Consider the following 24,942-nt stretch of genomic DNA (forward strand, 5'->3'; position numbering starts at 1 on the left):
ATCCTGTGATTCTGGGCAAATCACTTAATCCCTGCGTGTGCTAAGTTACCCTACATAAATCTGCTGCAAGATCAAAAAGCAGAAAGAGACTAAAACATAGTTCCACCAAAGCGGATGTGAACAGCATTTCTGCCATGGGACACTGATGAGAGCTAGATGAGTAACAATTTAATAAATGCAGGAATATATGCTACAGCCAATGGAAATGGAGGAAAAATAAGTGGCAAGCACAGGAACCAACGAAAATCCAGAAAAGAGGGGGGGGGGGGGGGGGGGGGGGGTGAGGGCGGGATGGAAGCCCCTTTTAAGTTTATATTAAAAACAATAGATTTCACAAGCACAGCACAGGGGAAACCTGAAAACAGGACCTTAAGCTGGTTCCATCTGGAGAAAAGTTATGGAATTAGAAGGCACACATGCGCCTAATTTCTGATCAACAAAAAATAATGCAAGCAGAAAATTATTTACAATCAAAAGAAAGACTTTAGGAAAACTAAATGCAAAGGTATTCTCACAAAGACACACGCTAAGCTTAAACATAGTGCAAATGCTTTTCAGGAGGGGCATTTTCAAAGATATGTTTTTGTAAGTAACATTTTTGTCTAACTGGCTTACTTAAAGACAGAAACGTTGCCTCATGAGCATATTTCATTTTTCCTCCAAAATTCCTATAATAAAGACACTAAATGTGGGAGGGACCAGAAAAGGATCCCCATACGTTTTTTTATTAAGCTAAATATTAGGAAATATAGGTTTAGTGAAATACAGAAAAGGATGACGTGTAAAAACACTCAAAGGTGAGTGAAATCCATCAAGGTATTTTTTTTTAAATCACTAAAAGGTTACATAAAGATAAATAGGTATCTGTAGCTGACTGACCACGCAGCAGAGAGCATCTTGTTGATAGGATTCAGGGTCCATATATTTAAGAAAATTGTAATTCTACATTGGAGAGCATATTTTCCCAGCTAAATGGGTTATAAGCAAAAAAGGGAACTGGGCAGGGAAGAGTAGGCATACCCACTCAAACTCATTGCTCAAAATCTATGCTTAAGTTTACTTACATTGCAGGAGCTAAGCCTGCTAAAACATAGGAAACATTTTATTTTTAATTAAAACGCTTAAGACAACCCCCCCTAAGTTTTTGGCGACAGATCTATTAACAGTTCAAACAAATTCATATACATTTTTATTGATTATGCATATAAACATTGTTATTGATATACAAAAGAAGGTTTTGAGGTTACCTGGTCACTGGATCTCACCTGCTCCTGGAGTTCTGCCAGTCTGGTTGCTCGTTCTTCCTCGGAATCAGAGCTGTCAGAGTCAGAAGAACTCTCCCCACTGCTGTGGCTACTCTCTATGCTTTTACTGACCACTGGTGCTGCTGGGGGTGGAGGAGGTGGTGGCTCTGCAGGCTCATCTGGCATTTTTGCAAATTTCATCTCAAAAACGTCCTGTAGAAATGAGATTTTCTTTACAGGACACCAATATAAAAGCTTTATCATGTATTACATTATTCACACAAAGCTTCTAAACTTTCCACCTATTTATTAATCTTACCACCCAGATCAAGATACTGCTCCTAGTAACCCTTCCTCAAGTTGCACCCAACAATGAAGATCTTAAGACATACAGATGTAATCTTTCCTACCATTTGAATCACGCAGGATAGTAGTCCACGCCCTCATAACGTCCCATTTGGACTACGCAAATAGTCTGTACGTTGGAGCCCCGGCGTACCTCATTAATAGATTGCAGACAGTACAGAATTAGGCGGCCAGGTCGATCTGTAATATCCCCTACCGCCACTCCATCTCACCTCACCTGATCAAACTGCACTGGCTCCCAGTGAGACTACGTATTAAGTTCAATTCCCTGACCCTTGCTTTTAGAGCTCTTCATGGTCGAGGCCCCGCCTACCTGAGACACAGACTGAAGATCTCACAAACAACGCGGAATCTCAGATCTAACCATCTTCGCTTAATGCTCTGCCCCCGTTTTCGTCTTGCGCATACGGGAGGAAGGGCCTTTGCAGTGGCCACCTCCAGACTTTGGAATCATCTGCCATTGGACCTCAGATTTCTTACATCAGAGCCTCTGTTTTGAAAGAAACTTAAGACCTGGCTCTTCTCTCTGATCTAGCCCACTCGCTATCCCCCTGGACGTCACTGAACCTCACTAGATGTCTTCAGCGCCGGGACACCCCCGTTGGGGGTAGCTGCGCGCTTAACAAGCTTCTAGAATAAAAAAATAAAAAATCTAGAAAAACAGAACACCTGAGAAAGTACAAACCAAACCGCTAACCATGCAGGATTCATAGCTGCAATTCCAGGTGTAGTTTTCGTCCAAGTATTGTTTGAGTGTAGACCTAGGCGATCAGATCGCTAGCCATCCTAAAAAGACAATCTGATGACTTTTCTAAACTTTATATAGCGTATATGTATACCCAGTAACCACATGCACTCACGTTATAAATTTATTATGTAAAGGTTAGGGATCTTAGTGAATTGTGTATGGTGTTTTAGATATATCTGTGTGTTTGATTCTCTTATTGCAGGTTCTTTACATGAATCCAATTTGCATTGTAATGTTACCTAAAACAATGTCTACCTCCTCAATATGTATTTATAAGGCTTACAATGTGTTAAAAAAAACATATATATATATATATATATATATACATACACACACACATATATATACATATACACATATACACACACACCCACACACACACATATATATATATATTACCTACTGGCGGTCGCCAGTAGGTAGTTATAGTTAGGATTATTTTGTTTAGGGAATTCGCAACATTCTATTGGGAATAACTTTGGCGCCGGTTGAGGAATCTGCCTGAAAATGTCCTCAAATTTGCCTCGCGGCGCTCCGCTCCTTCCCTGAAAGTTTGGGGGGATTCGTCAAGCGGGGGCCGAGATAAAAGGGGGGTCCCAAAACGTGTTTTCCTCATGTTAATTTCCATAGGGCGGTTGAACTCACTTTTAGCCCGAACGGCTGAATGGATTTCCACCAAACTTGGCAAAATTGTAGGGACTGGTAGCCCGATGTGACTTTGCTATGTCTTAAGATATGTGCTCCAGTGGATTTTGAGTAATTTAGGTTCCAAAAAATATATTATCTATAAGCGCGCCCGGGTACGCGCACCAGTGCGCGTACCAGCGCTAAGCGAGTTCGCGCGCGGAAAGCTGATTGGCTCTCGGGTGTCTGTCAACATTCCAAACAGTCCGGAGCGGCCGCCATCTTTTGTCTCGGTAGGATCGAGACACAAGAGGTGGCAAAAACAAAGGGGGAAATTACCAAAAGGGGCAGGGTAGACCCCCCCTGACCCCCTAGGTTTGATGTGGGGGCCATAAAACGGCCCCGCGGGGCCACATTTTTTTTTTTCGATTTGCGCGGGGGGAGCTCCCGGTACGCGCACCGGGGAGCATACCGGGGAGCACACCATAGGGAAAAAAGAATGATTGTAAACGGCTCAACTGGAGCAAAAAAAAATAAAAATTAAGGTTTTTTGGGGCAATTGTGGTTGTCACTAGCACGGTTGATGAGTTTTATGCTTTGCTCACAGTAGGTAATTGTTTTACCACAAAAAATACAACTGATTTTGTATTGTCCAAACTGGGGTTGTATGTTTGGGACCATCTCCCTTGTCTCTGGACCCGATGGAGTGGGTTGCTTACTTTTGGAGGTGCTGGGTGAAGATTGGGGAGGGTTTCTGGCCAGTTCTCTCACCTCTGCCGCAGCATAGTTGTTAGGGTCCGGCGTTGCATATGGCGAATCATGGTGTTATTGACAAAAGAGTACTTTTTGTTAGGGTTCCCCCTTGAAAGTTCAGTGCCACAGATTAGGCAAGTAACCCTTGGCGCATTTACTTTTTTGAGGTCGTTCCTCCTCCTCCTCCTCCTCCTCTCCACCACTGTGGTGGTCCTCTTGGTGGTGGTGGCTGAGATACTCCTACTGCTGCTGCTACTGAAGCCATTTCTGAGTACAAATTAGTAATAGCTCTGAAACAGGTCTTCCTCACTCAAAGTACAAAGTGAGAATGAGGAAAAAAGGTGGGGGCTTTCATCATTAGGAAAAAAAAACTGTCCTGAACCAATAAAAAGTGTTATTTTTTAGGTCACATGACCAGGGCTTTCATCATTTGGAAACCAAAACTGTCCTGAACCAATAAAAAGTGTTATTTTTTAGGTCACATGACCAGACGCGCTTACGCTACGCGCCCGGGGCACGCCGCGTAATCGCGTCGGATGGTTACGTAGCGCGATCGTATGCGCTAGAGTGCTTCCGCGTGCGCATACGCCATGAGTATCACGCGGACGCGGCTACGCGATACGTCACGATGATGTTTTCGTTCGCTGCAATAGCGCTTACCGGGACGCTCACCGGTGCGCGCACCGGGAGCGCTCCACGGCAAAAAAAAAAAAAAAAAAAAAACATGTATACATAAAAAAAATAGAATCACATAAATATACAATATAGGATTTATTATAAAAAATATTAAATTTCATAGCTATAGAAATTTGATATTAAAAAACCTTTGAAATTCACTGAAAGAAACATAGGTTTGAGGCCCTATATATAGTTAGGAATTCGCATTTAAAAAACCTATGAAATTCACTGAAAAAACCATAGGTTTCACAACAGTTATAGTTCGGAATTAGCATTTAAAAAACCTATTAAGGGGGTGTGGCTAGCGGCCAACGATGGCGGCGGCAACAACCTAGGGAGGCTCCCGATGTAGGGCGGCATCCCGCATTAATCCGCAGCCAAAATCCGACACCTTGATCACTCAGACGGGGCGCACTGGGTCTGGTGACCGAGCGGCAACCGGAGGAGCAGTTTTGGGGGCAGCGGCGCACCGGTAACCAGCGGGGAAAAGACGCGAAGGGTGGGGCCTAATATCCTCCTTCGCGCAGCGGCATAAAGTGCAAACGGAGCCCGAGCAGAAGTGAGACACCAGCGGGCGCCGATCACCGGAAGTGGGGGACCATCGGCGAACAGCGCAAATAAGCCTGGGAGGCCTCGAGATCCACCGGAGTAGACTGCGGGCGACTGCTCTGCTGCGTGCTACGGCGAGGGGCAGCGAAGGGACGAACCAGCAGAAGCCGAAACGCAGGAGCTGGAACCGCCATTTTCGCGAGGAAGAGACGTCCCGAGTAAGATGACCCAGGGAGGAAAGCACTAAATCCCTGTGCTAATGACCCTGGAGCGACGCAGTCAAAAATCACCTGGACATAGTGGCGCGAAGTACGGGGTGCACCCCCCTCTGAGCACCGGGTCATATCACCGGCCGAACAAAGAGTGAGCAAGGCGGGCATTGAACTGGCTGGCCGCATTAGATACAAGCAGACCCCCCCCTGTTGGTGTAAGAACGGCGGCGCCCGAATAAATGGTGGCAGATAGGGGGTATCAGAGGAGGCACGCAATGGTCATACGGAGTGGCGGCCTGCAGCGAGTCTACAGAAATCGGAAACTTGCGAGTACTCCGCCACATGCATCGGCCTGTGGGGGTAAATTGATGGATAAGAGTTTGATGAGGTATCACCTATCCTCCTCTTTTGCATAAAAAGCCTGGGGCCCCCGGACCGCACCGAAGAGCAGCGGGCGGAGTGCAACACGCCGGACGCGCCATAAGGGGAGGAGAAGCCACTGTAGCGGCGGACACCTCTAGAAGGGCTCTGCCAGGACAGAAGTAGACAACGGCAGCTTGGCCTGTAAGCGGGCACTTACGAAGAGAAGCACGTGGCACCCAACACTTGGGAGTGGTCTTGCGAGAACCAAGGGGAAGCGCAAACTTCAACCAGCACACCCCCTGGGGACAAGTGACATCCTAGGCCATAGAACATGGCGGGCAAAGGCCCCAAATCCAACTCCACGTAAGCCAAACTTGATAAATTCGCCTATGACAAACACACTCCTCCCCTGACGGAACAACGCAAGTCCACGGGGAGAACGTCGGAGACCGAAGGGGCGAAGAAAGCCACGCTGGAGGATGTCCTTACTGCCCTGGCTCAGGTACAAGCGACGGTGGGGGCGACGGCAACAGAAGTAACCCTTATACGCGCAGACCTCCAGAAGATGAATGAAAGTGAAACAAGTCGAGGTTGTGACTAAATCCTTAGTCGAAGATGTGTCTGAGCTACAAATAGAAATGGGAAAACTGCAAGCGGATAACCAAACACTCAGGGAGAAGCTGGACGACCAGGAAGGGTGCTCCCGGAGGAACAATGTCCGAATTCTGGGAGTGCCAGAATCGGAAACCACAGGAGGAATGGACCTATACGTGGAGGATATGATCAAAAACCAGCTCCAACCCAAAGGTCTCTCACATTTCTTCTCTGTGGAAAAGGCCCACAGAGTGCCAGGAGGAAAGCCGAAACCGGGGGGCCCGCCGAGGCAGATATTAGCGAGACTCTAACTTTCGGGACCGTGACGCCATTCTGCAGGCAGCTAGAGTGGCGCCGGACATCCAGATCCAGAACTCCAAGGTATCCTTTTTCCCAGACTATACAGCGGAAGTATCACGCGAAGGAGGACCTTTCTTGAGGTTAAAAAGACGTTGCGAGAAAAGGAACTGCCCTACTCAATGCTGTTACCAGCCTGACTTCGGGTAGTAGCTGACAAAAAAGTCTGGTTCTTCGACACCCCCGATGCGGCAAGGGACTGGCTTGAGGGGTGGCGCACTGCGGGACCTCCACGCAGATCTCATAGAACGAACCATGGTCACCGCGACGACAGCCGGACTGGATCACAGACGTCAGGCAGAGGGGGCGCGAGCAGATCACCGACACGGGACCTCGATGAAGCCGATGGAGGAGAATGACCCGGAATGAATGGAAAGAAAATGGCCGCTGGGCCCTGCAAGTTGAACTAAGTACTTTATAGCCGCAGCTGGACACTGGCCTGAGTGGCCCCGACGAGAGCAGGGATGCCGCCTGCTCGGGGAGACGCTCTCCCCCAACACGCAAGTACTCTGGTTCTGGGATGGGTTAATCACTATGCTCAGTTGGGGAGGCGGGCAGTTGAAGGTCCGTTAAGCAGGGGGGCAGAGGGGGGGAGGGGTGGGAGAGGGGTGGGGTTGTTTTGGAATTGTTGGAGAAACACATGTAAGGTCAAGATATACTGTCTTAACTTTGAGCTGTTCAGCATTAGTTTGGAATTCACAAGTTAGGTCGGGATATGTGGTTTTCCTTTTGCGTCACTTAGCTAATGAGAAGAGACATAGACTTCGGGTCACTAATCATACTAGACACACACAGGACTGCATAACTACATATGGCGGACGACCCAATACGTAGAACGGAAGGGGTAGAGACACGAACACAGGGTCCCACCCCCCCTGCGAATCTTGACATGGAATGTAAGGGGCCTGGGAGATAAGGTGAAACGCGGCCTGGTGTTGACCGCGCTGAAGAGGCAGAAGCCTGTCCTAGCACTCCTGCAAGAGAGACACTCAACCGGGGGGGGGGGGGGGGGGGGGGGGGGGCATCAAAGGCCCTGGATTGGAGAGGGTACAAAATGTTGGTTCATTCAGAATTTACGTCAGGATCTAAGGGTACTGGCATTTTAATTCAGAAATCCTCACAATTCATTCCACTAAGCACTAAGACTGACGGACAGGGGTGTTTCGTGGCCCTACAGGGACAGTGGGAGGGGCGGCTCCTGAACTTAGTTTCTGTGTACATCCCACCGGCGCTCCACTCTGTGAAGCTCCCGGAGTTAGGGGAATTTTTACTGCCACTTCCCGAGGGAGATGTTATTCTTGGGGGAGACTTCAATGCCACCATAGATACGGAGATGGATAGATTCCCGACGACGGCACCCACGGGAGGACCTACTCACCTCCAACGATTCTCGACAGCTATGGGTCTAATCGATATATGGCGGCATGCTCACCCTCAGACGAAATAATACACCTTCCACTCCGCTGTTCATGGGAGCTTGTCGAGAATCGACTACTTCCTAGCACTAGGCGATGGGATACAACACGTAGACACCATAGACATTCATCCAAGGGGTATATCAGATCACTCCCCAATCACCTTAACAGTTTCCACTCAAGAAAAGTCTCGCAAACGAATCTACCCCATACAAGCTGCATACTTAAGGTACCTCAAGTCAGGAAAGCCCTCAAAAAGGCGACAATACAGTACTTCACCGAAAATGTTTCTTCGGTGCGCACCCCGGAGGTACTATGGGAAGCATATAAGTCGGTACTAAGGGGGCAGGCCATCAACTCGATCACGGGCTACAAAAGGGAGAAAGAAGCTGAGCTAGCTAGATTAGAATTGGCGCTACGAGATAGGACAGCAGAGCACGAGGCCCATCCCACTTCAGACACGTCCCACTCGCTACACCTCCAGCAGCAAATATATGCAGACCATGTTCGGAATCAAGTTAAGGGACACATTACTGATACACAAAACAGGATTTATGAGGTGGGAGATAAGGCAGGAAAGATGCTGGCATGGTTGGACAAGAAGGGGGGGGGGGAGGGGCTGGGAGTTCCAGAGGCATCCAACAAGTAAGGGACGAACTGGGAGAGGTACACACGAGCCCGGAGCGAATAGTGGAAGCGCTCGCTGCACACTTCGAAGAGGTATATACCCCAGAGCAGGAAGTAACAGCAGAGATGGCAAGGGTGGCTTTAGAGCCGATCGGGGTACAGACACTAAGTCCTGAGACAGCAGATGAGTTGGATGCAGATATAACTACGGAAGAGATCCTCACGGCTATACGTGCACTGAAGCCCGGCAAGGAACTTGGGCCAAATGGCATCCCTATTGAGTGGTACCAGGCCACGCCGGAAAGGTTAAGTAAATACCTATTGGCAATGTACAAGGAATGTTTAGAAAGGGGCATGCTCCCGCCAGATCAGAGACTGGCCACCATAGTAGCAATCCCCAAGCTGGGGAAACCACCGGAGGACTGTTCCTCATACCGCCCTATCTCTTTACTTAACGCAGAAGCCAAAATCCTTGCTGCCTGACTTATGCCACTTCTGCCCGACCTCATACACCTGGACCAATCGGATTTATGCCTCACAGAAATACGGCATTGAATCTACGCCGAGTGCACGGGACTAGCAAAGACTTCTTCCAAGAAGACAACAACCTGCAATCATCCGAGCCCAACACCAGGTGGCGATCTAATGCACAGTGTACTACTCTGCAGCTCAATATTTATTTTATTTATTTGAGCTTTTATCCCGCACAGCTACCCACAATGGGTTTCCCGGCGTCAGGGATAGACTGTAGAAGAAAAGAGAGTGCATCACCTGACTTGAGGCCACAACCAACTATTGGCTACGCTCAGTGAAAAGTAGAGTCTTCAGGGCCCTACGGAAGCGGAGTAGGTTGGTCTCTGATTTTAGTGCCAGTGGGAGGGAGTTCCAATCTAAATCTACATGCCAAGAACAGATGCATCCTGGTAAGTAGCATTTTCCTACTTACCTGTCTTAGGTAGAGGTCCCAGTGCTGGACCTAGGAGTCCAGTACTGGATTACAAAAGTTTCTAAGTGTCAACTTTGAAAATACATTTACATTCTTTAAAAATCAAAACCGTAATCAAAACGGTTTTACTCAACTGTTTACAGCTTAGGTGCCGGACTGAATCCAGGATCTAGTCCTGTGGTTAGAAAAGTAATCCTTAAAGTAATCAACTGCATTTATGTAGAAAACCCCATTGAGCTCAATGTTAAATTGTGTTGCCTATTGCAACTTCTATTGCCTTTCTGCAAAGTAACTACCTGAAGTCACTCGTATTGAGAAAAGTATATTTTGATACCTGTTGGTTCTAAAATAAAACCACTCTATCTTTTGATATAAAAGCAATTGGCCTAGAGTTCAATTCTTGAGTGTGTGAAACCTTTTGCTGATTTTAGGTGTACAACAAAAGCTTTACGCTGTCCTCTGATACTGCCTTACTGCTCGACCAAGCTACCACTTTTAGAGAGTAAGGTCATATCTGACTTTAACCTCTGTTATACCTCTGGGGATTGGGGACTCCATACACACTGTACCTTACTTTGGTCCAGTATATATAGAGCCACTTTCTTACACCAACACAAAGACTGTCTCTACTGTCTTTATCCAGACCACTCCTCAAAGGACTGTGAGGTATGTCTTACCTTTTCATCAAAGACACTTAAGGACCGAGAGGGACGTCTTAATTTGGCTGCAGAGGCTTAAAGATCAAGCCTCGTCCTCTGAGGAGAGTGAGGGCTCTACAAAGTCTTCCAGTACTTCACAGAAAAGGCCCAGAGTTGCCTCCCCGGGTCTTGATCGCAGCCCCCTCGAAAGAAGACGCAGAAAAAGTCTTCAGAGGTCCACCTTAAGGCTTTTCCAACAAAGGTTTCTTCACAAGAAGTTTCACACACCTTTAAAAAGCCTACTTCGACCCCGTCGACGGTGGCCCCATCGACGACGAAATCACCTACCGCTGTGGGAGTACCCTCGTCGACGACGACAGTCTCCACATCATTGGCGTCCTCAGCATTGTCCACGACGAAGACTACGTCCTCGTCGACTGCTGTTAAGCCATTGTTGTCGACTATCAAGATTAAAAAATCATCGGCGCCCAAGTCAGCGTCGACTGTACGATCGACTAGCGCGTCAACGAGGGGTGTTCCGTCGACATCTCTTCCATCGTCGAAGACTTCGTCGACGAGGGCTCCGTCGACGACTATTCTGTTGACGAGAGCTTTGTCGACGTCACCTTCAGTTGTGTCCGTCTGTGCTTCACCGTCGATGACGATTACACAGACGACGGGTGTGAGAAAGTGGCTCTATATATATACAGGACCAGAATAAGGTACAGTGTGTATAGAGTCCACAAACCCCAGAGGTTAAAGCCAGGTGTGACCTTACTCTCTAAAATGATAGCTTGGTCAAGCAGTAAGGCAATACCAGAGGACAGTGTAAAGCATTTGTTGTACACACTCAGTCAGCAAAAGGTTTCACACACTCAATAACTGAACTATAGGCCAATTGTTTTAATATCAAAGATATAGTTGTTTTATTTCTAGAACCAACAGGTATCAAAAAATATACTGTTCTCAATATGAGAGGTCTCAGATGAGTACTTTGCAGAAAGGCAATAAACTTTGTAAAGACAATAGGTACAGGGGTTGCAGTAGGCAACACAATTCTACACACAATTTAGCGTTGAGCTCAATGGATTTCCTTATATAAACACAGTTAATTACTTTGTGGATTACTTTGGTAATTCCAGGACTGACTCCTAGGTTTAGTCCTGGGGTCTAACCTGAAAACAGTTTAGCAAAAACGTTTTAGGTATTGTAGTGATTTTCAGGGAAAAAAACCTATTTTAAAATTTCACACTTAGAAACTTTTCAACAGGAATCTGGCAATGTTATCCAATGGGAGAAAATTCAGGTTGCAGTTAAGTACGATCTTGTTACTTTTGTAAACCAGTACTGGTCTCCTGGGGCCAGCAATGGGGTCTCAACTCAAAACGGGTAAGTAATTACGTTTCAGTATTTCGTATGATTTTTAAAGAATATTTCTAGTTTTCAAAAGTAGGCACTTCGAAGAAATTTCATAGAAAACCAGACAATGAATTCCGATGGAGAAAATACAAGTTACTAGAAAACCCGGTAAGGATTACTTTTGCGGTTTAGTACTTGGCTACAAGGTACAGTACTGGTTTCCCCCCAGATCACAGGTGAGTACTTCGGAATTCGGGTGATTTTATATGAATATTTTTAGTTTCCAAAACTTCACACTTTGAAGATTTTTCGAGTCAAACCAGTCAATGTTATCCAATGACAGGTAAGTGAGTTATCTGTTTCCAGGTGAGTACTTGGCTGGCGAAGTTAGGGTTCTGGGCATAGACTCAGGGGTCCCCCAGGGTCAGGTAAGTACAGTTAGTTCACTCCCAGCGGCACAGGGGCGGCCGGGTGCTCAGGTAGTTAGGCCCAATGTTATCCAATGAGGGAAAGGGGGCCTCCGGTTGCTGGCTAACAGGCCACATGGCTTTGGAAGCTGGGCTCCTGGTCACTTGCTCAGGGCAAATGGGGAAGTAGGATAGGGTACAGGTTGCACTGCCAGGGGTATTCGGGCGGCTGGTTGCAGGGTGCTTTTGAGCTGTCGGGCGCTCAATGTTATCCAATGGGAAAGTTAAAAAGTGAACAAAGGCTGCAGGCTCAGGGATGGAGATTCTTCAGGTGTGACCACCACTTCGAGAGGTACGTTGGGATCTTGGAGAAGAGGTAGGTACCCAGGAGTTGGGCACAAGGGGCCGCGTTCAGTGCGATTGACCCCGGAATCTGGGGATCACGGTTCGATCCCCAGTGCCGGCAGCAGATTCGCCCAGCACCATGCGACTCTGGGCAATAGCTTGCCTAATCTTCCCGACGGCCCCCAGCGCCTAGAGATCCTTACGGGTGATTGTTCGCGCTTTACAAATGTGGATTATTATTATTATTATTATTATTATGGTCATTGTTATTATTGTTATTGTTCTTAAATGAGGAACTTTAAAAGGGAACAAAGGCTGCAGGCTCGGGAACGAAGGATCTTTGGGAGCGACCAACACTTTGAGGGGTAAGTTGGGGTCTTGGAGAATAGGTAGGCACCCAGGAGTTCGGCATAGGGGGCCATGGGGCACCGGGTGCAGGGGCGTCTTTTGAGGTCGGGAAATCTTACCCCCTGCTGGTCGCGGTCGGAGGGGTCCGCTGTTCGGAGGCTGCAGGCGGCGTCGGTGTCTTCGAGGAAGGTCTTTGGGCACTGGACTTCGGGTCCCAGTCACCGGGGGGTTGTTCTCGTGGTCTTGGATCACTCTGGCAATGGCCGGGCTCGGCGGGTGCAGAGTGGGTTGGTCTGGAGCTTCCTGGCTGGCACCAGGGGTGTTGTTGCAGCAGAGCCTCTGCTGATGGGTTTCCCACGCTTTAAGAGGGTCAAGGCAGGCAGGTCCTCTGGGTGTCCAGAGATTGCTGTCCGCAGGAGTCGCCGGGATTAGGCAGGAGTAGGTTCCAGGATCGACAGGTCGGTAGGGCTGGGGCCAAGTCAGTTGTTGTTGTCCTGTTAGCAGCTGCACGGCGGGTCTTCTTCCTCTTGATCTTCTTTCTTCTTTTCTTATCGGGATCATAGGAAGGAAGGTTCAGGGAGCCCCAGAATACTGAATTTAGGGGATTCACAGGTAGGGCAAGGACAGGGACCAATAGGTCCCTGTCCTGGGGTGGGTACACCCCCTAGCCTGCTCCTCTCCTGTGGGAGGGGGGCAGGAGCCTAGCTGTGATTGGGCAGGGCTCCCCATCTTCAAGATGACCGGAGCCCGGGGTCGTGCTTCACCTCGTCTTCCCCCACCTGTGGTGTGGGATTGGCATAGGCTGGCACACACCCCTTCCAGACGTAGTTTTTCCCACCTGTGTTGCCACCATAGTGGGGTCAGAACTGGTGGCGGCCAGTTGCTGGGGGCAGTAAATGGTCTGGAGAAGCTCACAGAGGCGGCATGCCTTTAGAAGCTTCCCCCTGCCCATCCTGGGGGGGGTGGAGGGGTAGGGGGACCTAGCACCTCGCCCAGGATGAGCATTGCTGCAGGCCCAGGAGAGCGAGGGGGCTCTCCGCCCAGGGGTCCAGCAACATGTCTGCTGTGTGGCAGCCTCTGCAGCCACTCAGCCCAGACGTGGATTGTAGGTTAGGTTTTCAGGGGGCATCTCCAAGATGCCCTCTGTAGTGCATTTTACATTAAATCCCACACTGGCATCAGTGCAGGTTTAATGTGCTGAGAAGTTTGGTACCAAACTGGTCAGTCTTCAGTGTAGCCATTGTGGTGCTATGGAGTTCGTAGTGACAACCTCCCAGCACCATATACTCTTTATGGCATCACTGCACTCTGGTAGAGGGTTTCCTGGCTTCTTTAATAATGGCCATACAGTCTGGTGGTAGGTTTAAGTAACCAAACTCTAGGACATCAGGAGCCAGATCGCTAGATTCAGTTGGTGCAGGTCTGGGTGCCTGATTCCGCCATTGTTCTGTGTTAAGAGAGATGGAGTGAGCCGCAGCTTTTGGTGTGGAACTAGAGAGAGAGTTCCAACAGCGTGGTGAACCATGGTTGGCTTGCCCACATGGGAGCTACAAGGATTAGTTTGAGAGACTGTTGTCTGAGCTTGCGCACCACTAATGGAATTAGTGGGAGAGGCGGAAAAGCGTACTCAAATCTGCCTGACCAGTTCATCCATATTGCATTGCCTTGTGACAGTGGATGTGGAAACCTGGTGGCGAAGGCTGGGCATTTTGTATTTTCGTAGGTGGCAAACCCGTCTATGTGTGGATGACCCCACCGTTGGAAGAATGGCTGAAGAACTTGTGGATGCAATTCCCATTCGTGAATCTGTTGTACCCGTCGACTCAACAGATCTGCTATCCGATTGTGAACTCCTGGAAGGTGTTCTGCTAACAGATGTATGTTTTGAGGAATGGCCCATCTCCAAATGTCTTGTGCAAGCTAGGACAGTTGCAGAGAGTGTGTCCCCCCCCGGTTTTTGAATGTAGGACATGGCCGTCATATTGTCCGTCCGGATGAGGACAGCCTTGCCTTGCACTTGAGGTTGGAAGGACTTGAGTGCTAGGAATATTGCTAGCAGCTCGAAATGGTTGATATGGAGTAGTCGCTGTTGAACGGTCCATTGACCCGGAGTGGTATGTCGTAGGAGATGGGCTCCCCATCCTGTGAGGGATGAGTCTGTTGTGAGCACTACTTGTGGAACTGGCTCTAGGAACGGCCGCCCCTTTGTCAGGTTTTTGGTGTTCCACCACTGCAGAGAGCGATGTATGCGGCTGTCCACCAACACCAGGTCTGTTAATTGACCGTGAGCTCGGTTCCACTGTCGTGCTAGACACTCTTGTAACGGACGCATTTGCAATCTAACGTGTGGAACTATGAAGATGCAAGATGTCATCATGCCTAGGAGTTTCATGAACACTCTGGCTGGGAGAGATTGTTGCTGTTGAAAAATAGCAACTAAGTTTTGAATGCTCTGTATCCTGGCTGGACTGGGATAAGCTAGAGCTGTAGACGTGTCTATTGTAGCCCCTAGATACTGGTGTACGTGCAAAGGCTCTAGGTGAGACTTGGTGTAGTTTATTGTAAACCCTAGGTTGTGCAACATTTGGATCGCCTGATATGTGTGTGCAACGCACTGACTGGCCAATTTGGCTTTTATGAGTCAATCATCTAGATATGGGAAGACATGGATCTGTTGTCTTCGCAGATGTGCTGCTACGACTGCTAGGCACTTCGTGAATACTCTTGGTGCCGATGTCACTCCAAATGGAGGACCGTGTACTGATAGTGTTGTCCTTCCAGTACAAACCTTAGGTATTTCCTGTGAGCAGGATAGTAGGCGTCTTTCAGATCCAGCCTAGCAAGGAAGTCTCCCTGCTGCAGCAGTGGAAGCACTTGTTGCAGAGTGATCATATGAAAATGATGTGATTGTATGTAATGGTTGAGGGGCCTGAGGTCTAGAATCGGTCTCAAGGTCCCATTTTTTGGGGGAATTATAAAGTAAACCCCCGTCCCTTGTTCCTGTAAAGGAACTATTTGAATTGCATCCTTCTGCAGAAGGGTTTGAACCTCCTACCAGAGCAGAGCTAGATGATCGGTAGACATTGGATGCTGTCTGGGCGGGATGTGTGGAGGGGTTGCTGTAAGTTCTAGGCAGTAGCCATGTTGGATAATCGGTCTTACCCACTTGTCTGTTGTAATAGAGTTCCAGACAGGCATGAACTGTGTTAGTCTGCCCCCTACAGGAGTGGAATGCTGCGGGGGAAGCGTAGGGAAGTCATTGCTTAGTGGCGGAAGAGGCTCGAGTGTTGTTATTGCCTCTACCTCTGTCCTTGGTATTATTGCCTCTGTATCCTCCTCTATAGTAACTCTATAGTAACTCTTGGTAGAGGAGGTTTGTGACTTGAAAGACGTGTTAGTGTCTGTTCCAATTTGTTTGGAGCTGCCTCTGTAAAAGGAGGGACGAAAGGAGCCTCGAGCTGGGGTAGACTGTAAGGCCCCCATAGACTTGGCAGTGTCTGTCTTTTTTTCATTTTTGAGAGTAGTGTCTACCTCCGGACCAAATAACTGGTTTTGGTTAAAAGGCTGGTTCAAAATGGTGGTTTGTACTTCCTGTTTGAACCCCGAAATGCGTAGCCACGCATGTCTCCTAATGACGACAATGGTATTAATAGCTCTAGATACTGTGTCTGCGGCATCTAGTGCGCATTTGATGGAAGCGTTAGATATTAACTTGCCTTCCTGTATGAGGTCAGTAGCTTGATCTTTGTACTGCTCTGGGAGGTGTTCAAGCAATTTCTCCAATTGGTCGGAGTGAGCCCTATCATAACGGGAGAGGAGGGCTTGCGTATTAGCTATGCGCCATATATTGGAAGCCTGGCATGCTATTCTCTTGCCTGACGCATCAATAATCTTGGATTCTTTGTCAGGCAGTTCACGAGAAGTCTGAGAATTGGCCCTTTCACGTGCGTTGGACACCACTAATGAGTCTAGTGGTAGGTGTCCTTTAATCAGACCCCCCAGGATATAGCGGCATGGATTAGCAAATTTAGCGGCACAAAAATGGAAATTTAGCGGCACAAATATGGAAATTTAGCTGCAATTTTGCGGCATTTTATGTGGCCATTTTTCCTACAACAAACGCAGATATCTTAGTTTTTTTAGTTATTTAACAACATGAGCTATGTATATTTGGTTTATTTACAATGTAGACACACTGTGAGGTCCTCAGTGTCCTTTTGAAGTAAATGATCAGTCTCTCCCAAATGCAGAGTCACAGTTGTTAAAAAGATATTATTGCCTTTGCTGCTGTACTTCTTTGAGGCCAGACCCATGATTTGAAAAGTAGCATTTTTCAAGGAACCCAGTAGTTTGTTGTTCGACTTGATTTAGAGGAGGTCAAATGCAAAATAATGGCAATAAATAAGGTGATGCTTCCCCTTTAAAGTGTAGGAATTTGGGTGCCTAATATGGAAGTGTTCTGCCTGGTCGGGCAACTGATCTAGTCAATGCACTGGAAAGGCAATCTGCGTGGTCGGGACCTCCCTGTAGCTAGGTGCCGTGATATAATGTTTCATTAATGCACAGTGATATAATGCAATGACTCAAAACGGAACTCAGAGGCGCAACACAGTGTCCTAAAGCCACTGTGGTGCAGGGTGCACCCCAACCTTTAGGTGCCCCCATTCACCCCCAAAACTGTAAATATATGCAACATATGGAAGTCTCAGGACCCCGTAACACATTCTGCAGGTGGTTCCATCACCTTGAATCACACCATTTCCTAAACTGAGAATGCTTTGACTATAGCGCAAAGATACTACACACCCACCCACTGTGGAAGGCTTTTTAGGATTGCAAGATGTTTTGGGTGGCAACTAATTCAGCTCCTCTAACTTTGCTGTGGTGTACCGTCAAATGTGATGGGTGCTTGGGAGCCAAAGAGCAGAGGGCGCTCTAGGCCAATTTCTAAGTTCGGTGGAAATAAGCCTGCATGAAGCCAGCTGCCCGAGTCCTTCCAGCCAACCTTCAATCTTCATCCACAGTGTGAATTTACAAGAAAGGAGTAAGATTGCGGGCGGACATGGCAGGTCTTGTGCGGGCACAACAGGATATGCTCAGGGTAAAAGAAGGTACACATTGGCTGCTGGAACTTCAAGGATTGCCCTCTATAGAAAGAGATGATACTCTTGCAGAATATTGAAGCCCTTAGAAAGGATTTGAGAAGGTTGTTGGTTTTGATAAGCACCGAGGAGCCAATTTCTGGATGTAGGTTACACATAATCTACGTAAGGACCTGGACAAGAAAGAGTTTGGCAGGAATATTGGAGACTGCAATTTAAAATCAACAGGTTTGACACAAGTGCATTCAGTTAACTAAATATTTGAAATAACTGCAATACTTAAATATTTGAAAGTCGCACATCTTTTTCTATTATAACAAGATTTTAGAAATAGAATTCGGTAATGTCGTGCAAAATCTCTCCGTTGTTGACAGTTTAAAAGACAATGTTGCCTTTTGGTGATATATCCAAAGACGTCATTGCTGAACATGAGTGGAGTTAGGTGATAAAGTCTGCATTTCTAAGTTTAAGATCGGGCACATATCTGTGTCACTGCACAGCTTTGAGACCCAGCAGCACCGACCTCCGATATTGCTTTTTCCACCTCGTGCGCGTGAACAACATATCAAGTTAGCCTCTCTCTTCTCTTCTACATCTGCACTGGGCCCTGGCTGCCATCCACATGCCATAATTCTCTTGAAGAAAGCTTTCTTGACATGCAATCGAAGGTTCGTACTGCTCCAGTGATGGGGAAATTGTTGTGGGGCTTGGTCAAATAGACGCAGGGAGAAAATACACCGCTTATTGGAATGTCAGCTAAAATTTGAAGTAGCAATAACCTGGTGAAAGAAAGACTGATAAAATGCTGCCAATTTCAGACTGGATAATGCGGTGTCTACGTTTATTGGTATCCGCATAATACTAAGCATACTCATTCTATCTAGATTGTTGGTGTCTGACTCTGGTGTAACTCCTGCCTCCGTATGGATAGTATCTCCATCAAGTATTTCTTAAATGAGTATGTTAATTTCTAGTGCTAGCTAGTTAAAAAATGAAATATTCTGATTAAAAAAACCTGCTTTGATTAAAAAAACCTGCTTTTGCAGATGTAGGTTTCTGTTACCAGTCCAGACTCATCAGAAATGCAAGATGCCTTTGAGTCTGTCTACAAGTGATGTTAATGATTCAGAGACGCACAATGGCCTATTCTGAGGTTCCGTGTTTCTTGGTATACTAGTGGCACTGTTCAGACACGATCTAGCATTGACAAGTTGATACAAGTTCCGATAGAAGAAAGTAATATTTCTATTCTGCGTGCGCAGGATGCAATGCTCCACTGTGTCCTGGGGAGATTGTGCTCCGGAATTGTGTGCGGGAGGATGACGCTGCGGACAGTGGCCCTTCTATACATTGGTCTGCGGTCTTCGCTACTTTTGTATCTCCCTTACATGGGATCCTTCCAGATAACATTCACCAAGCACAAAAGCTTTCTTCCAGTTGTCAGCTTCCAGCGCTGCTTTGCTTTCTAGAGATTACTTATACAGCGCGCATTTCAATAGATACAGAATTCTCTTCTCCAGATTCCTGGTGTTTAAAGTGTGCCAGGCACAGACTGGGACCGCGGTAGCATGTTGTTTACATACTCACAGTTCAAGGTGATGCCACTTATGGCCCTCGTGACACACTGATTACAGACCCCCCAGGATATAGCGGCTTTTGTAATAATGCCGCGCGATTTCTACAAAAGTGCCGATTTCACGGGCACATTTGTAAAAATCGCGGCATTTTTACAGAAGTGCCGATTTCGCGGCAAACCTCGAAATCGCGATATCCTGGAGGGTCTGTTTAATATAGACTGGGTCTGAGGGTGCAGGTCTATATTTCTTTTCAATTCTGGGGTTCAAAATTCTGGTATGCACAGGATCTTTAAAGACCTCAGTAGCATGCTTAACCACCCCTTTGATCATAGGAAGAATTTGAGCGGATCTCTGAGACTGCTCAAAAGTATCTAAGAAAATCTTCCTCAATGGCCTCAGAATGCATAGGGACACCATGGTATGTAGCAGCTCTATTGATTAGCTGGCCAAACCTAATAGTGTCCTCAGGAGGGGAAGGTTTAGATGGGTATGGGGGTGCCTCAGGGACATCAGGTTCATCTGCAGGGTATGGAAACTCCCACCTAGGCACAGGTTTTGTGTATGGAAAAGTCCATACGCCCTCACCTTCAGGGTATGTAGTCTCTCCTTCCCCGTCCCCTCCACCTAAATCGTATTCATTATCATTCTGTGGTGAATGTGATGATAATGGAGATTGTATAGGAGAGTTTTGAGGTGAAACAGAGGAGCGGGAGAAGGAGGAGAGACAGGAAAGGAAAAGTGCAGAGGAGAGGTTGCACAGTCCTTCTTGGCAGGAACCACAGGTGTAGGTGGTGTCGCTGCAGGTCTCTTTTCGGTTTTCGGGTCGATGAAGATCTTTTTCTGTTGAGGATCTGGTCGAAAAAGGTCCTCTTGAGGCACAACCTTCTTCGGCGCTGATTTTTTCGGTGCCGACGTAGGTTGTCGAGTCTCTTTAGCCTTAGGAGGTATTAGAGGGTCTTGTGGCTTAGGTTTCGGCGCCGAAGGCGTCGATTTTGGCTTGAAAGGCATGTTCGGGGGCTCGGCGGCCTCAGAAGGAATATGCTACTTACCAGTATGCATCTGTTCTTGGCATGTAGGGCTGCTGACATTCATATCTGTGCATAGATCGCCGCCTAGTGTTGGGTCCGGATGATTGCACATTGTTGTCCTGGAAGAGTGTTGGAAGTATCACGAGATAGGTGGCTCCTCCCCTGGACTACAGTGCGCATGGGCATCCTCTCCATCTTCAGATTGTTTTTCGCCATTGTGGCAGAGATGGAGTGTAGTACAGTAAGTGATGACCATGCCTGAGAATGATTCTGAGTGCTGCAGCTGCGACAGGCACCGGGGAGGAGGGCGGGCGATATGAATGTCAGCAGCCCTACATGCCAAGAACAGATGCATACTGGTAAGTAGCATATTCCGTTCGAGGCATGTGGGCTGCTGAATTCATATCAGTGCATAGAATAAATAGCAGTTACCTCCTTAGCGGTGGCTGCCCGTGCCAGCTGCAGCAGTCTGAAAAAGAGTTTTGAGGACAGCCTGTCCTACAGCAGCTTGCTGTTTGGAGTGTACATCTACGCAGTAGTGTTTGGTAAATGTATGTATGGTGGTTCATGTGGCTGCTCTACATATATCCTCTAGAGGAATGTTACCCAGGAAAGCCATGGATGCCCCTAGCTTGCGTGTGGAATGCGCTCATGGGGGAACTGTTAACCTGCGTTTAGCCTTTTGATAACATATCTGTATGCACTTAACAGTCCATCTGGCTATACCTGATTTGGAAATGGGGTTGCCTTTGTGTTGTGGGGAGAAGGCAACAAACAGTTGCTTAGTTTTCCTGAAATCCTTTGTCCTGTCAACGTAATACAGGAGAGCTCTTAACATCTAAAGTGTGCAGTGCTCGTTCTGCCACTGAATCGGGATTTGGGCAGAAAACGGGTAGCTCTATGGTTTGGTTAATGTGGAACTGCGACAACACCTTAGGCATGAATGTAGGGTTGGTAGGCAGCACTACCATATTAGCATGAACCTGCATGAAAGGCTCTTGAATAGTTAGTGCTTGAAGCTCACTAACTCTTCTAAGCGATGTGATTGGCACTAGAAAGGCCACTTTCCATGTCAGAAACTGTATCTCACAAGAGTGAAGAGGTTCAAAGGGTGGTCCCATTAATCTGGTGAGAACCACGTTCAGATTCCAGATAGGAAAGGAGGGTGTCTGGGAGGAATCACTCTTGAGTCCCTCCATAAAAGCTTTAATGGCTGGCACCATGAAAAGAGAAAGATGCTGTCTGTTTTGAAGATAAGCTGCCATTGCAGCCAAATGTATCCTGAAGGAACTGTATGCCAGATTGCATCTGTATAGATGTAGCAAATAACAGATCATGTTTTGCGTGGACGCATCCAGCGGATTTATGTCATTATTGGAACAGTAAATAACAAATCACTTACATTGGGCCGCATAGCATGCCCTGGTAGTAGGTCTCCTTGCCTCCTTGATGATGTTCATACAGTCAGGGGGTAAGTTGAGGTAGCCAAACTATGACCTCAGGAGCCATATTCCAAGGCTCAACTGTTGCGGATCTGGGTGCTGAATGTCTCCATGGCTCTGAGTGAGGAGACTGGGAGTGAGGCGCAGTCATTGGTGAGACACCACTGAAAGTTCTAGGAACGTGGTGTACCACGCCTGCCTTGCCCACGTTGGAGCAACCAGGATTAGCGTCATGGAGTGTTGTCGCAGTTTGCGTGCCACTAGCGGGATGAGTAGTGCTGGAGGAAAAGCGTACGCAAATCTGCCTGACCAGCTCATCCATATCGCATTGCCCTGAGACTTCGGGTGTGGGAACCTGGCGGCGAAGGTTTGGCATTTTGCGTTTTCCTGTGTGGCGAATAGGTCTATCTCTGGATGACCCCACTGCTGGAAATATGATTGGAGCACCGAGGGGTGTATCTCCCACTCGTGCATCTGATGGCTGCTGAGCAGGTCCGCCATCTGGTTGTCGTTGCCCGGGAGATGTTCCGCCATGAGGAACATGTTCCTCTGAATGGCTCACTTCCACATGCCCTGGGCTAGATGAGAATTGTGTGCCTCCCTGCTTCAGGATGTAATACATGACAGTCATGTTGTCCGTCCGGATCAGCACAACTTTGTTGCACAAATGCAACTTGAATGCCTTCATTGCCATGAAGATTGCCATCAGCTCCAACAGGTTGATATGCATCTTTTGCTGCTGCGTTGTCCATAGTCCCTGCACGGTATAATGGAGGACATGCGCTCCCCAGCCCTGGAGAGATGCGTCCGTTGTCACACTGTTTGTGGGACAGGCTCTTGGAACGGTCGTCCTCTGCAAAGGTTTTGTGTGTTCCACCAATGCAGAGTTGTATGCACGACCGGTCACCAACACTAGGTCTTTTAGATGTCCATGAGCCTGGTTCCACTGTCGTGCTAAGCACTCTTGAAGGGGACGCATGTGTAGCTTCGCGTGCGGGACTATGAAGATGCAGGAGGCCATCATACCCATCAGCTGCATAAATACCTGCGCTGGGAGTGAGTGCTGGGGCCTGAACTTGTGAATCAGCAATTGCCTGCTGTTGACTCTGGCAGCGTTGGGCTGCGCTGTTGCTGTCAGAGTGTTTGTCGCACCTAGGTACTGTTGCACATGTGCGGGTTGAAGGTGTGATTTTGGGTAGTTTAGTGAAAATCCTAGACTGTGTAGGAGGTGAATTGTGCGGGACATTTGGCTGGCACACTGCTGGGCTGACTTTGCTTGGACAAGCCAGTCGTCTAGATAAGGATAGACATGGATGTGTTGTCTCCGAAGGTGTGCAGCCACTGTCGCCAAGCACTTGGTGAACACCCTGGGGGCAGTAGTGACCCGGAAAGGCAGGACCTTGAACTGGTAATGCTGGTTGTTTATGGTGAACCTGAGATATTTCCTGTGTCCTGGGTGAATGGGGATGTGGAAATATGCGTCCTTTAGGTCTAGTGTTGCTAGGAAGTCCCCCTGACTGAGCAATGGTAGAACCGGCTGCAAAGTTAACATGTGAAAATGTTCTGACAAGATGTACTGGTTCAGGGGTCTGAGGTCTATAATGGGCCTGAGAGATCCGTCCTTTTTTGGGATTAAGAAGTACAGGAAGTACATCCCTGTGCCCTACTGTTCTAAAGGCACGAGTTCTAGGGCCCCTTTTTGCAGCATGCAGAGTACTTCTTGCTGCAATAAGTGCATGTGCTCTGCGGACAGAGGACGGTGCCTTGAAGGTATGTTGAGTGGAGTGGAGGTGAGTTCTAGACAATAGCCGTATTGTATAAGTTGTCTCACCCACCTGTCTGTGGTAATGATTTCCCCAGACTGGCAGGAACTGCTGAAGTCTTCCCCCCGACCGGTGTTATATGGTCCGGGGGCAGTGACAAGGCGTCACTGTTTATTGGTGGCGGAGGATCTGGCATTATTATTTCCACGTCCTCTGCCCTTGGTGCTGTTCCCACGATATCCACCCCTGTTGTTTTTGACATAGGTGGCCTGCGTGCTCCCTTTGTTGTATTGGGCTTGCTGTGATGATTGACCTCTAGAGGCTCCCCTGTTACCGGAGCGACGAAAGGAACCGCCCCATAACTGTTGTGACTGCAGAGCCCCCATGGATTTTGCTGTCTCAGTGTCTTTTTTAATCTTTTCAAGGGTCGTGTCCACATCAGGACCAAAAGGAAAGTCAGGGTTAACTGGCTGATTGAGCAGAGTTGTTTGTATCTCTGGTTTAAAACCAGAGATGCGGAGCCAGGCATGGCGTCTTAGCATCACACTAGTGTTGATGGCCCTAGCTGCTGTGTCTGCTGTATCGAGTGCACACTTGATTGATGCATTGGAAATTAACTTCCCCTTCTGTATCAGCATTTCTGCTCCCTCTTTATAAGCATCAGGCAGGTGTTGTAGTAGCTGCTCTATCTAACGTATGGTAGTGAGCCATATCATTTCTGGCTAATAGGGCTTGTGTATTTGAGATCCTCCAAATATTAGCTGCTTGAGCCGCTACACGTTTGCAAGAAGCTTCCAAGATTTTGGATTCTTTGTCTGGAGGAGGAGCATCACCACTTGTTTGAGAGTTTGCTCTCTTGCGAGCATTAGCCACCACTAAGGAGTCTAATGGGAGTTGGCCCCTGATATAGGTTGGGTCCACAGGCGCAGGCCTGTATTTCCTCTCAATCCTTGGGTTTACAACCCTTGCCCTTGTGGTCTCCTTGAAAATGTCAGTAGCATGTTTAAGGACACCCTTTAGCATGGGTAATGTCTTTACCGATCTTTCTGAAGTCGAAAAGGTATTAAAGAGAAAGTCTTCCTCCACTGGGTCAACGTGCATTGCCACGTCATGGTTATTGGCTGCCCTTTCAATCAGTGCGTTGAACGCTGCCGTATCCTCAGTAGGCGAGGTTTTGACAGTGTAGGACTGAGTGTCAGGTGTGGTTTGAGGCTCATCAGGGTCAATCCAGGTTTGAGGTTCCTCCTGATCCGTGTCAGCGGGATAAGAAAATTCATCCTCATTGTATACCTCCCCCACATCCTCATTGATGCGTGTGGGAGAATAGGCATAGTCTTGGGCATAGGACTCCACAGGTTCAAAAAGAAGAAGAGGTGGCAGAATCCCTTTTCCTTTTGAGAGGGATTTTGTATGACTTCAAGGGGTGTTCTGGAGCGATCTTCCTTTTGTGGATGGTG

General features: G+C 47.8%; 1 protein-coding gene across 8 annotated transcripts in view; it reads right to left on the bottom strand.

Moving 5' to 3' along the window:
• Positions 1-24,942, bottom strand: part of BRD3 (bromodomain containing 3) — a 374,663-nt gene that overhangs the window by 201,186 nt on the left and 148,535 nt on the right. For 5 of the 8 annotated variants that reach the window (XM_086921060.1, XM_086921061.1, XM_086921062.1 and 2 more), the window contains exon 9: positions 1,248-1,457. In XM_086921060.1, coding sequence (XP_086777186.1) covers positions 1,248-1,457 — 210 coding nt within the window. The remainder of the gene's footprint in view (positions 1-1,247; positions 1,458-24,942) is intronic. The other 3 variants (XM_086921064.1, XM_086921066.1, XM_086921068.1) reach the window with 1 other exon arrangement.

The sequence above is a fragment of the Lissotriton vulgaris genome, chromosome 5 (assembly GCF_964263255.1).
Source record: "Lissotriton vulgaris chromosome 5, aLisVul1.2, whole genome shotgun sequence".
Classification (NCBI taxonomy): domain Eukaryota; kingdom Metazoa; phylum Chordata; class Amphibia; order Caudata; family Salamandridae; genus Lissotriton; species Lissotriton vulgaris.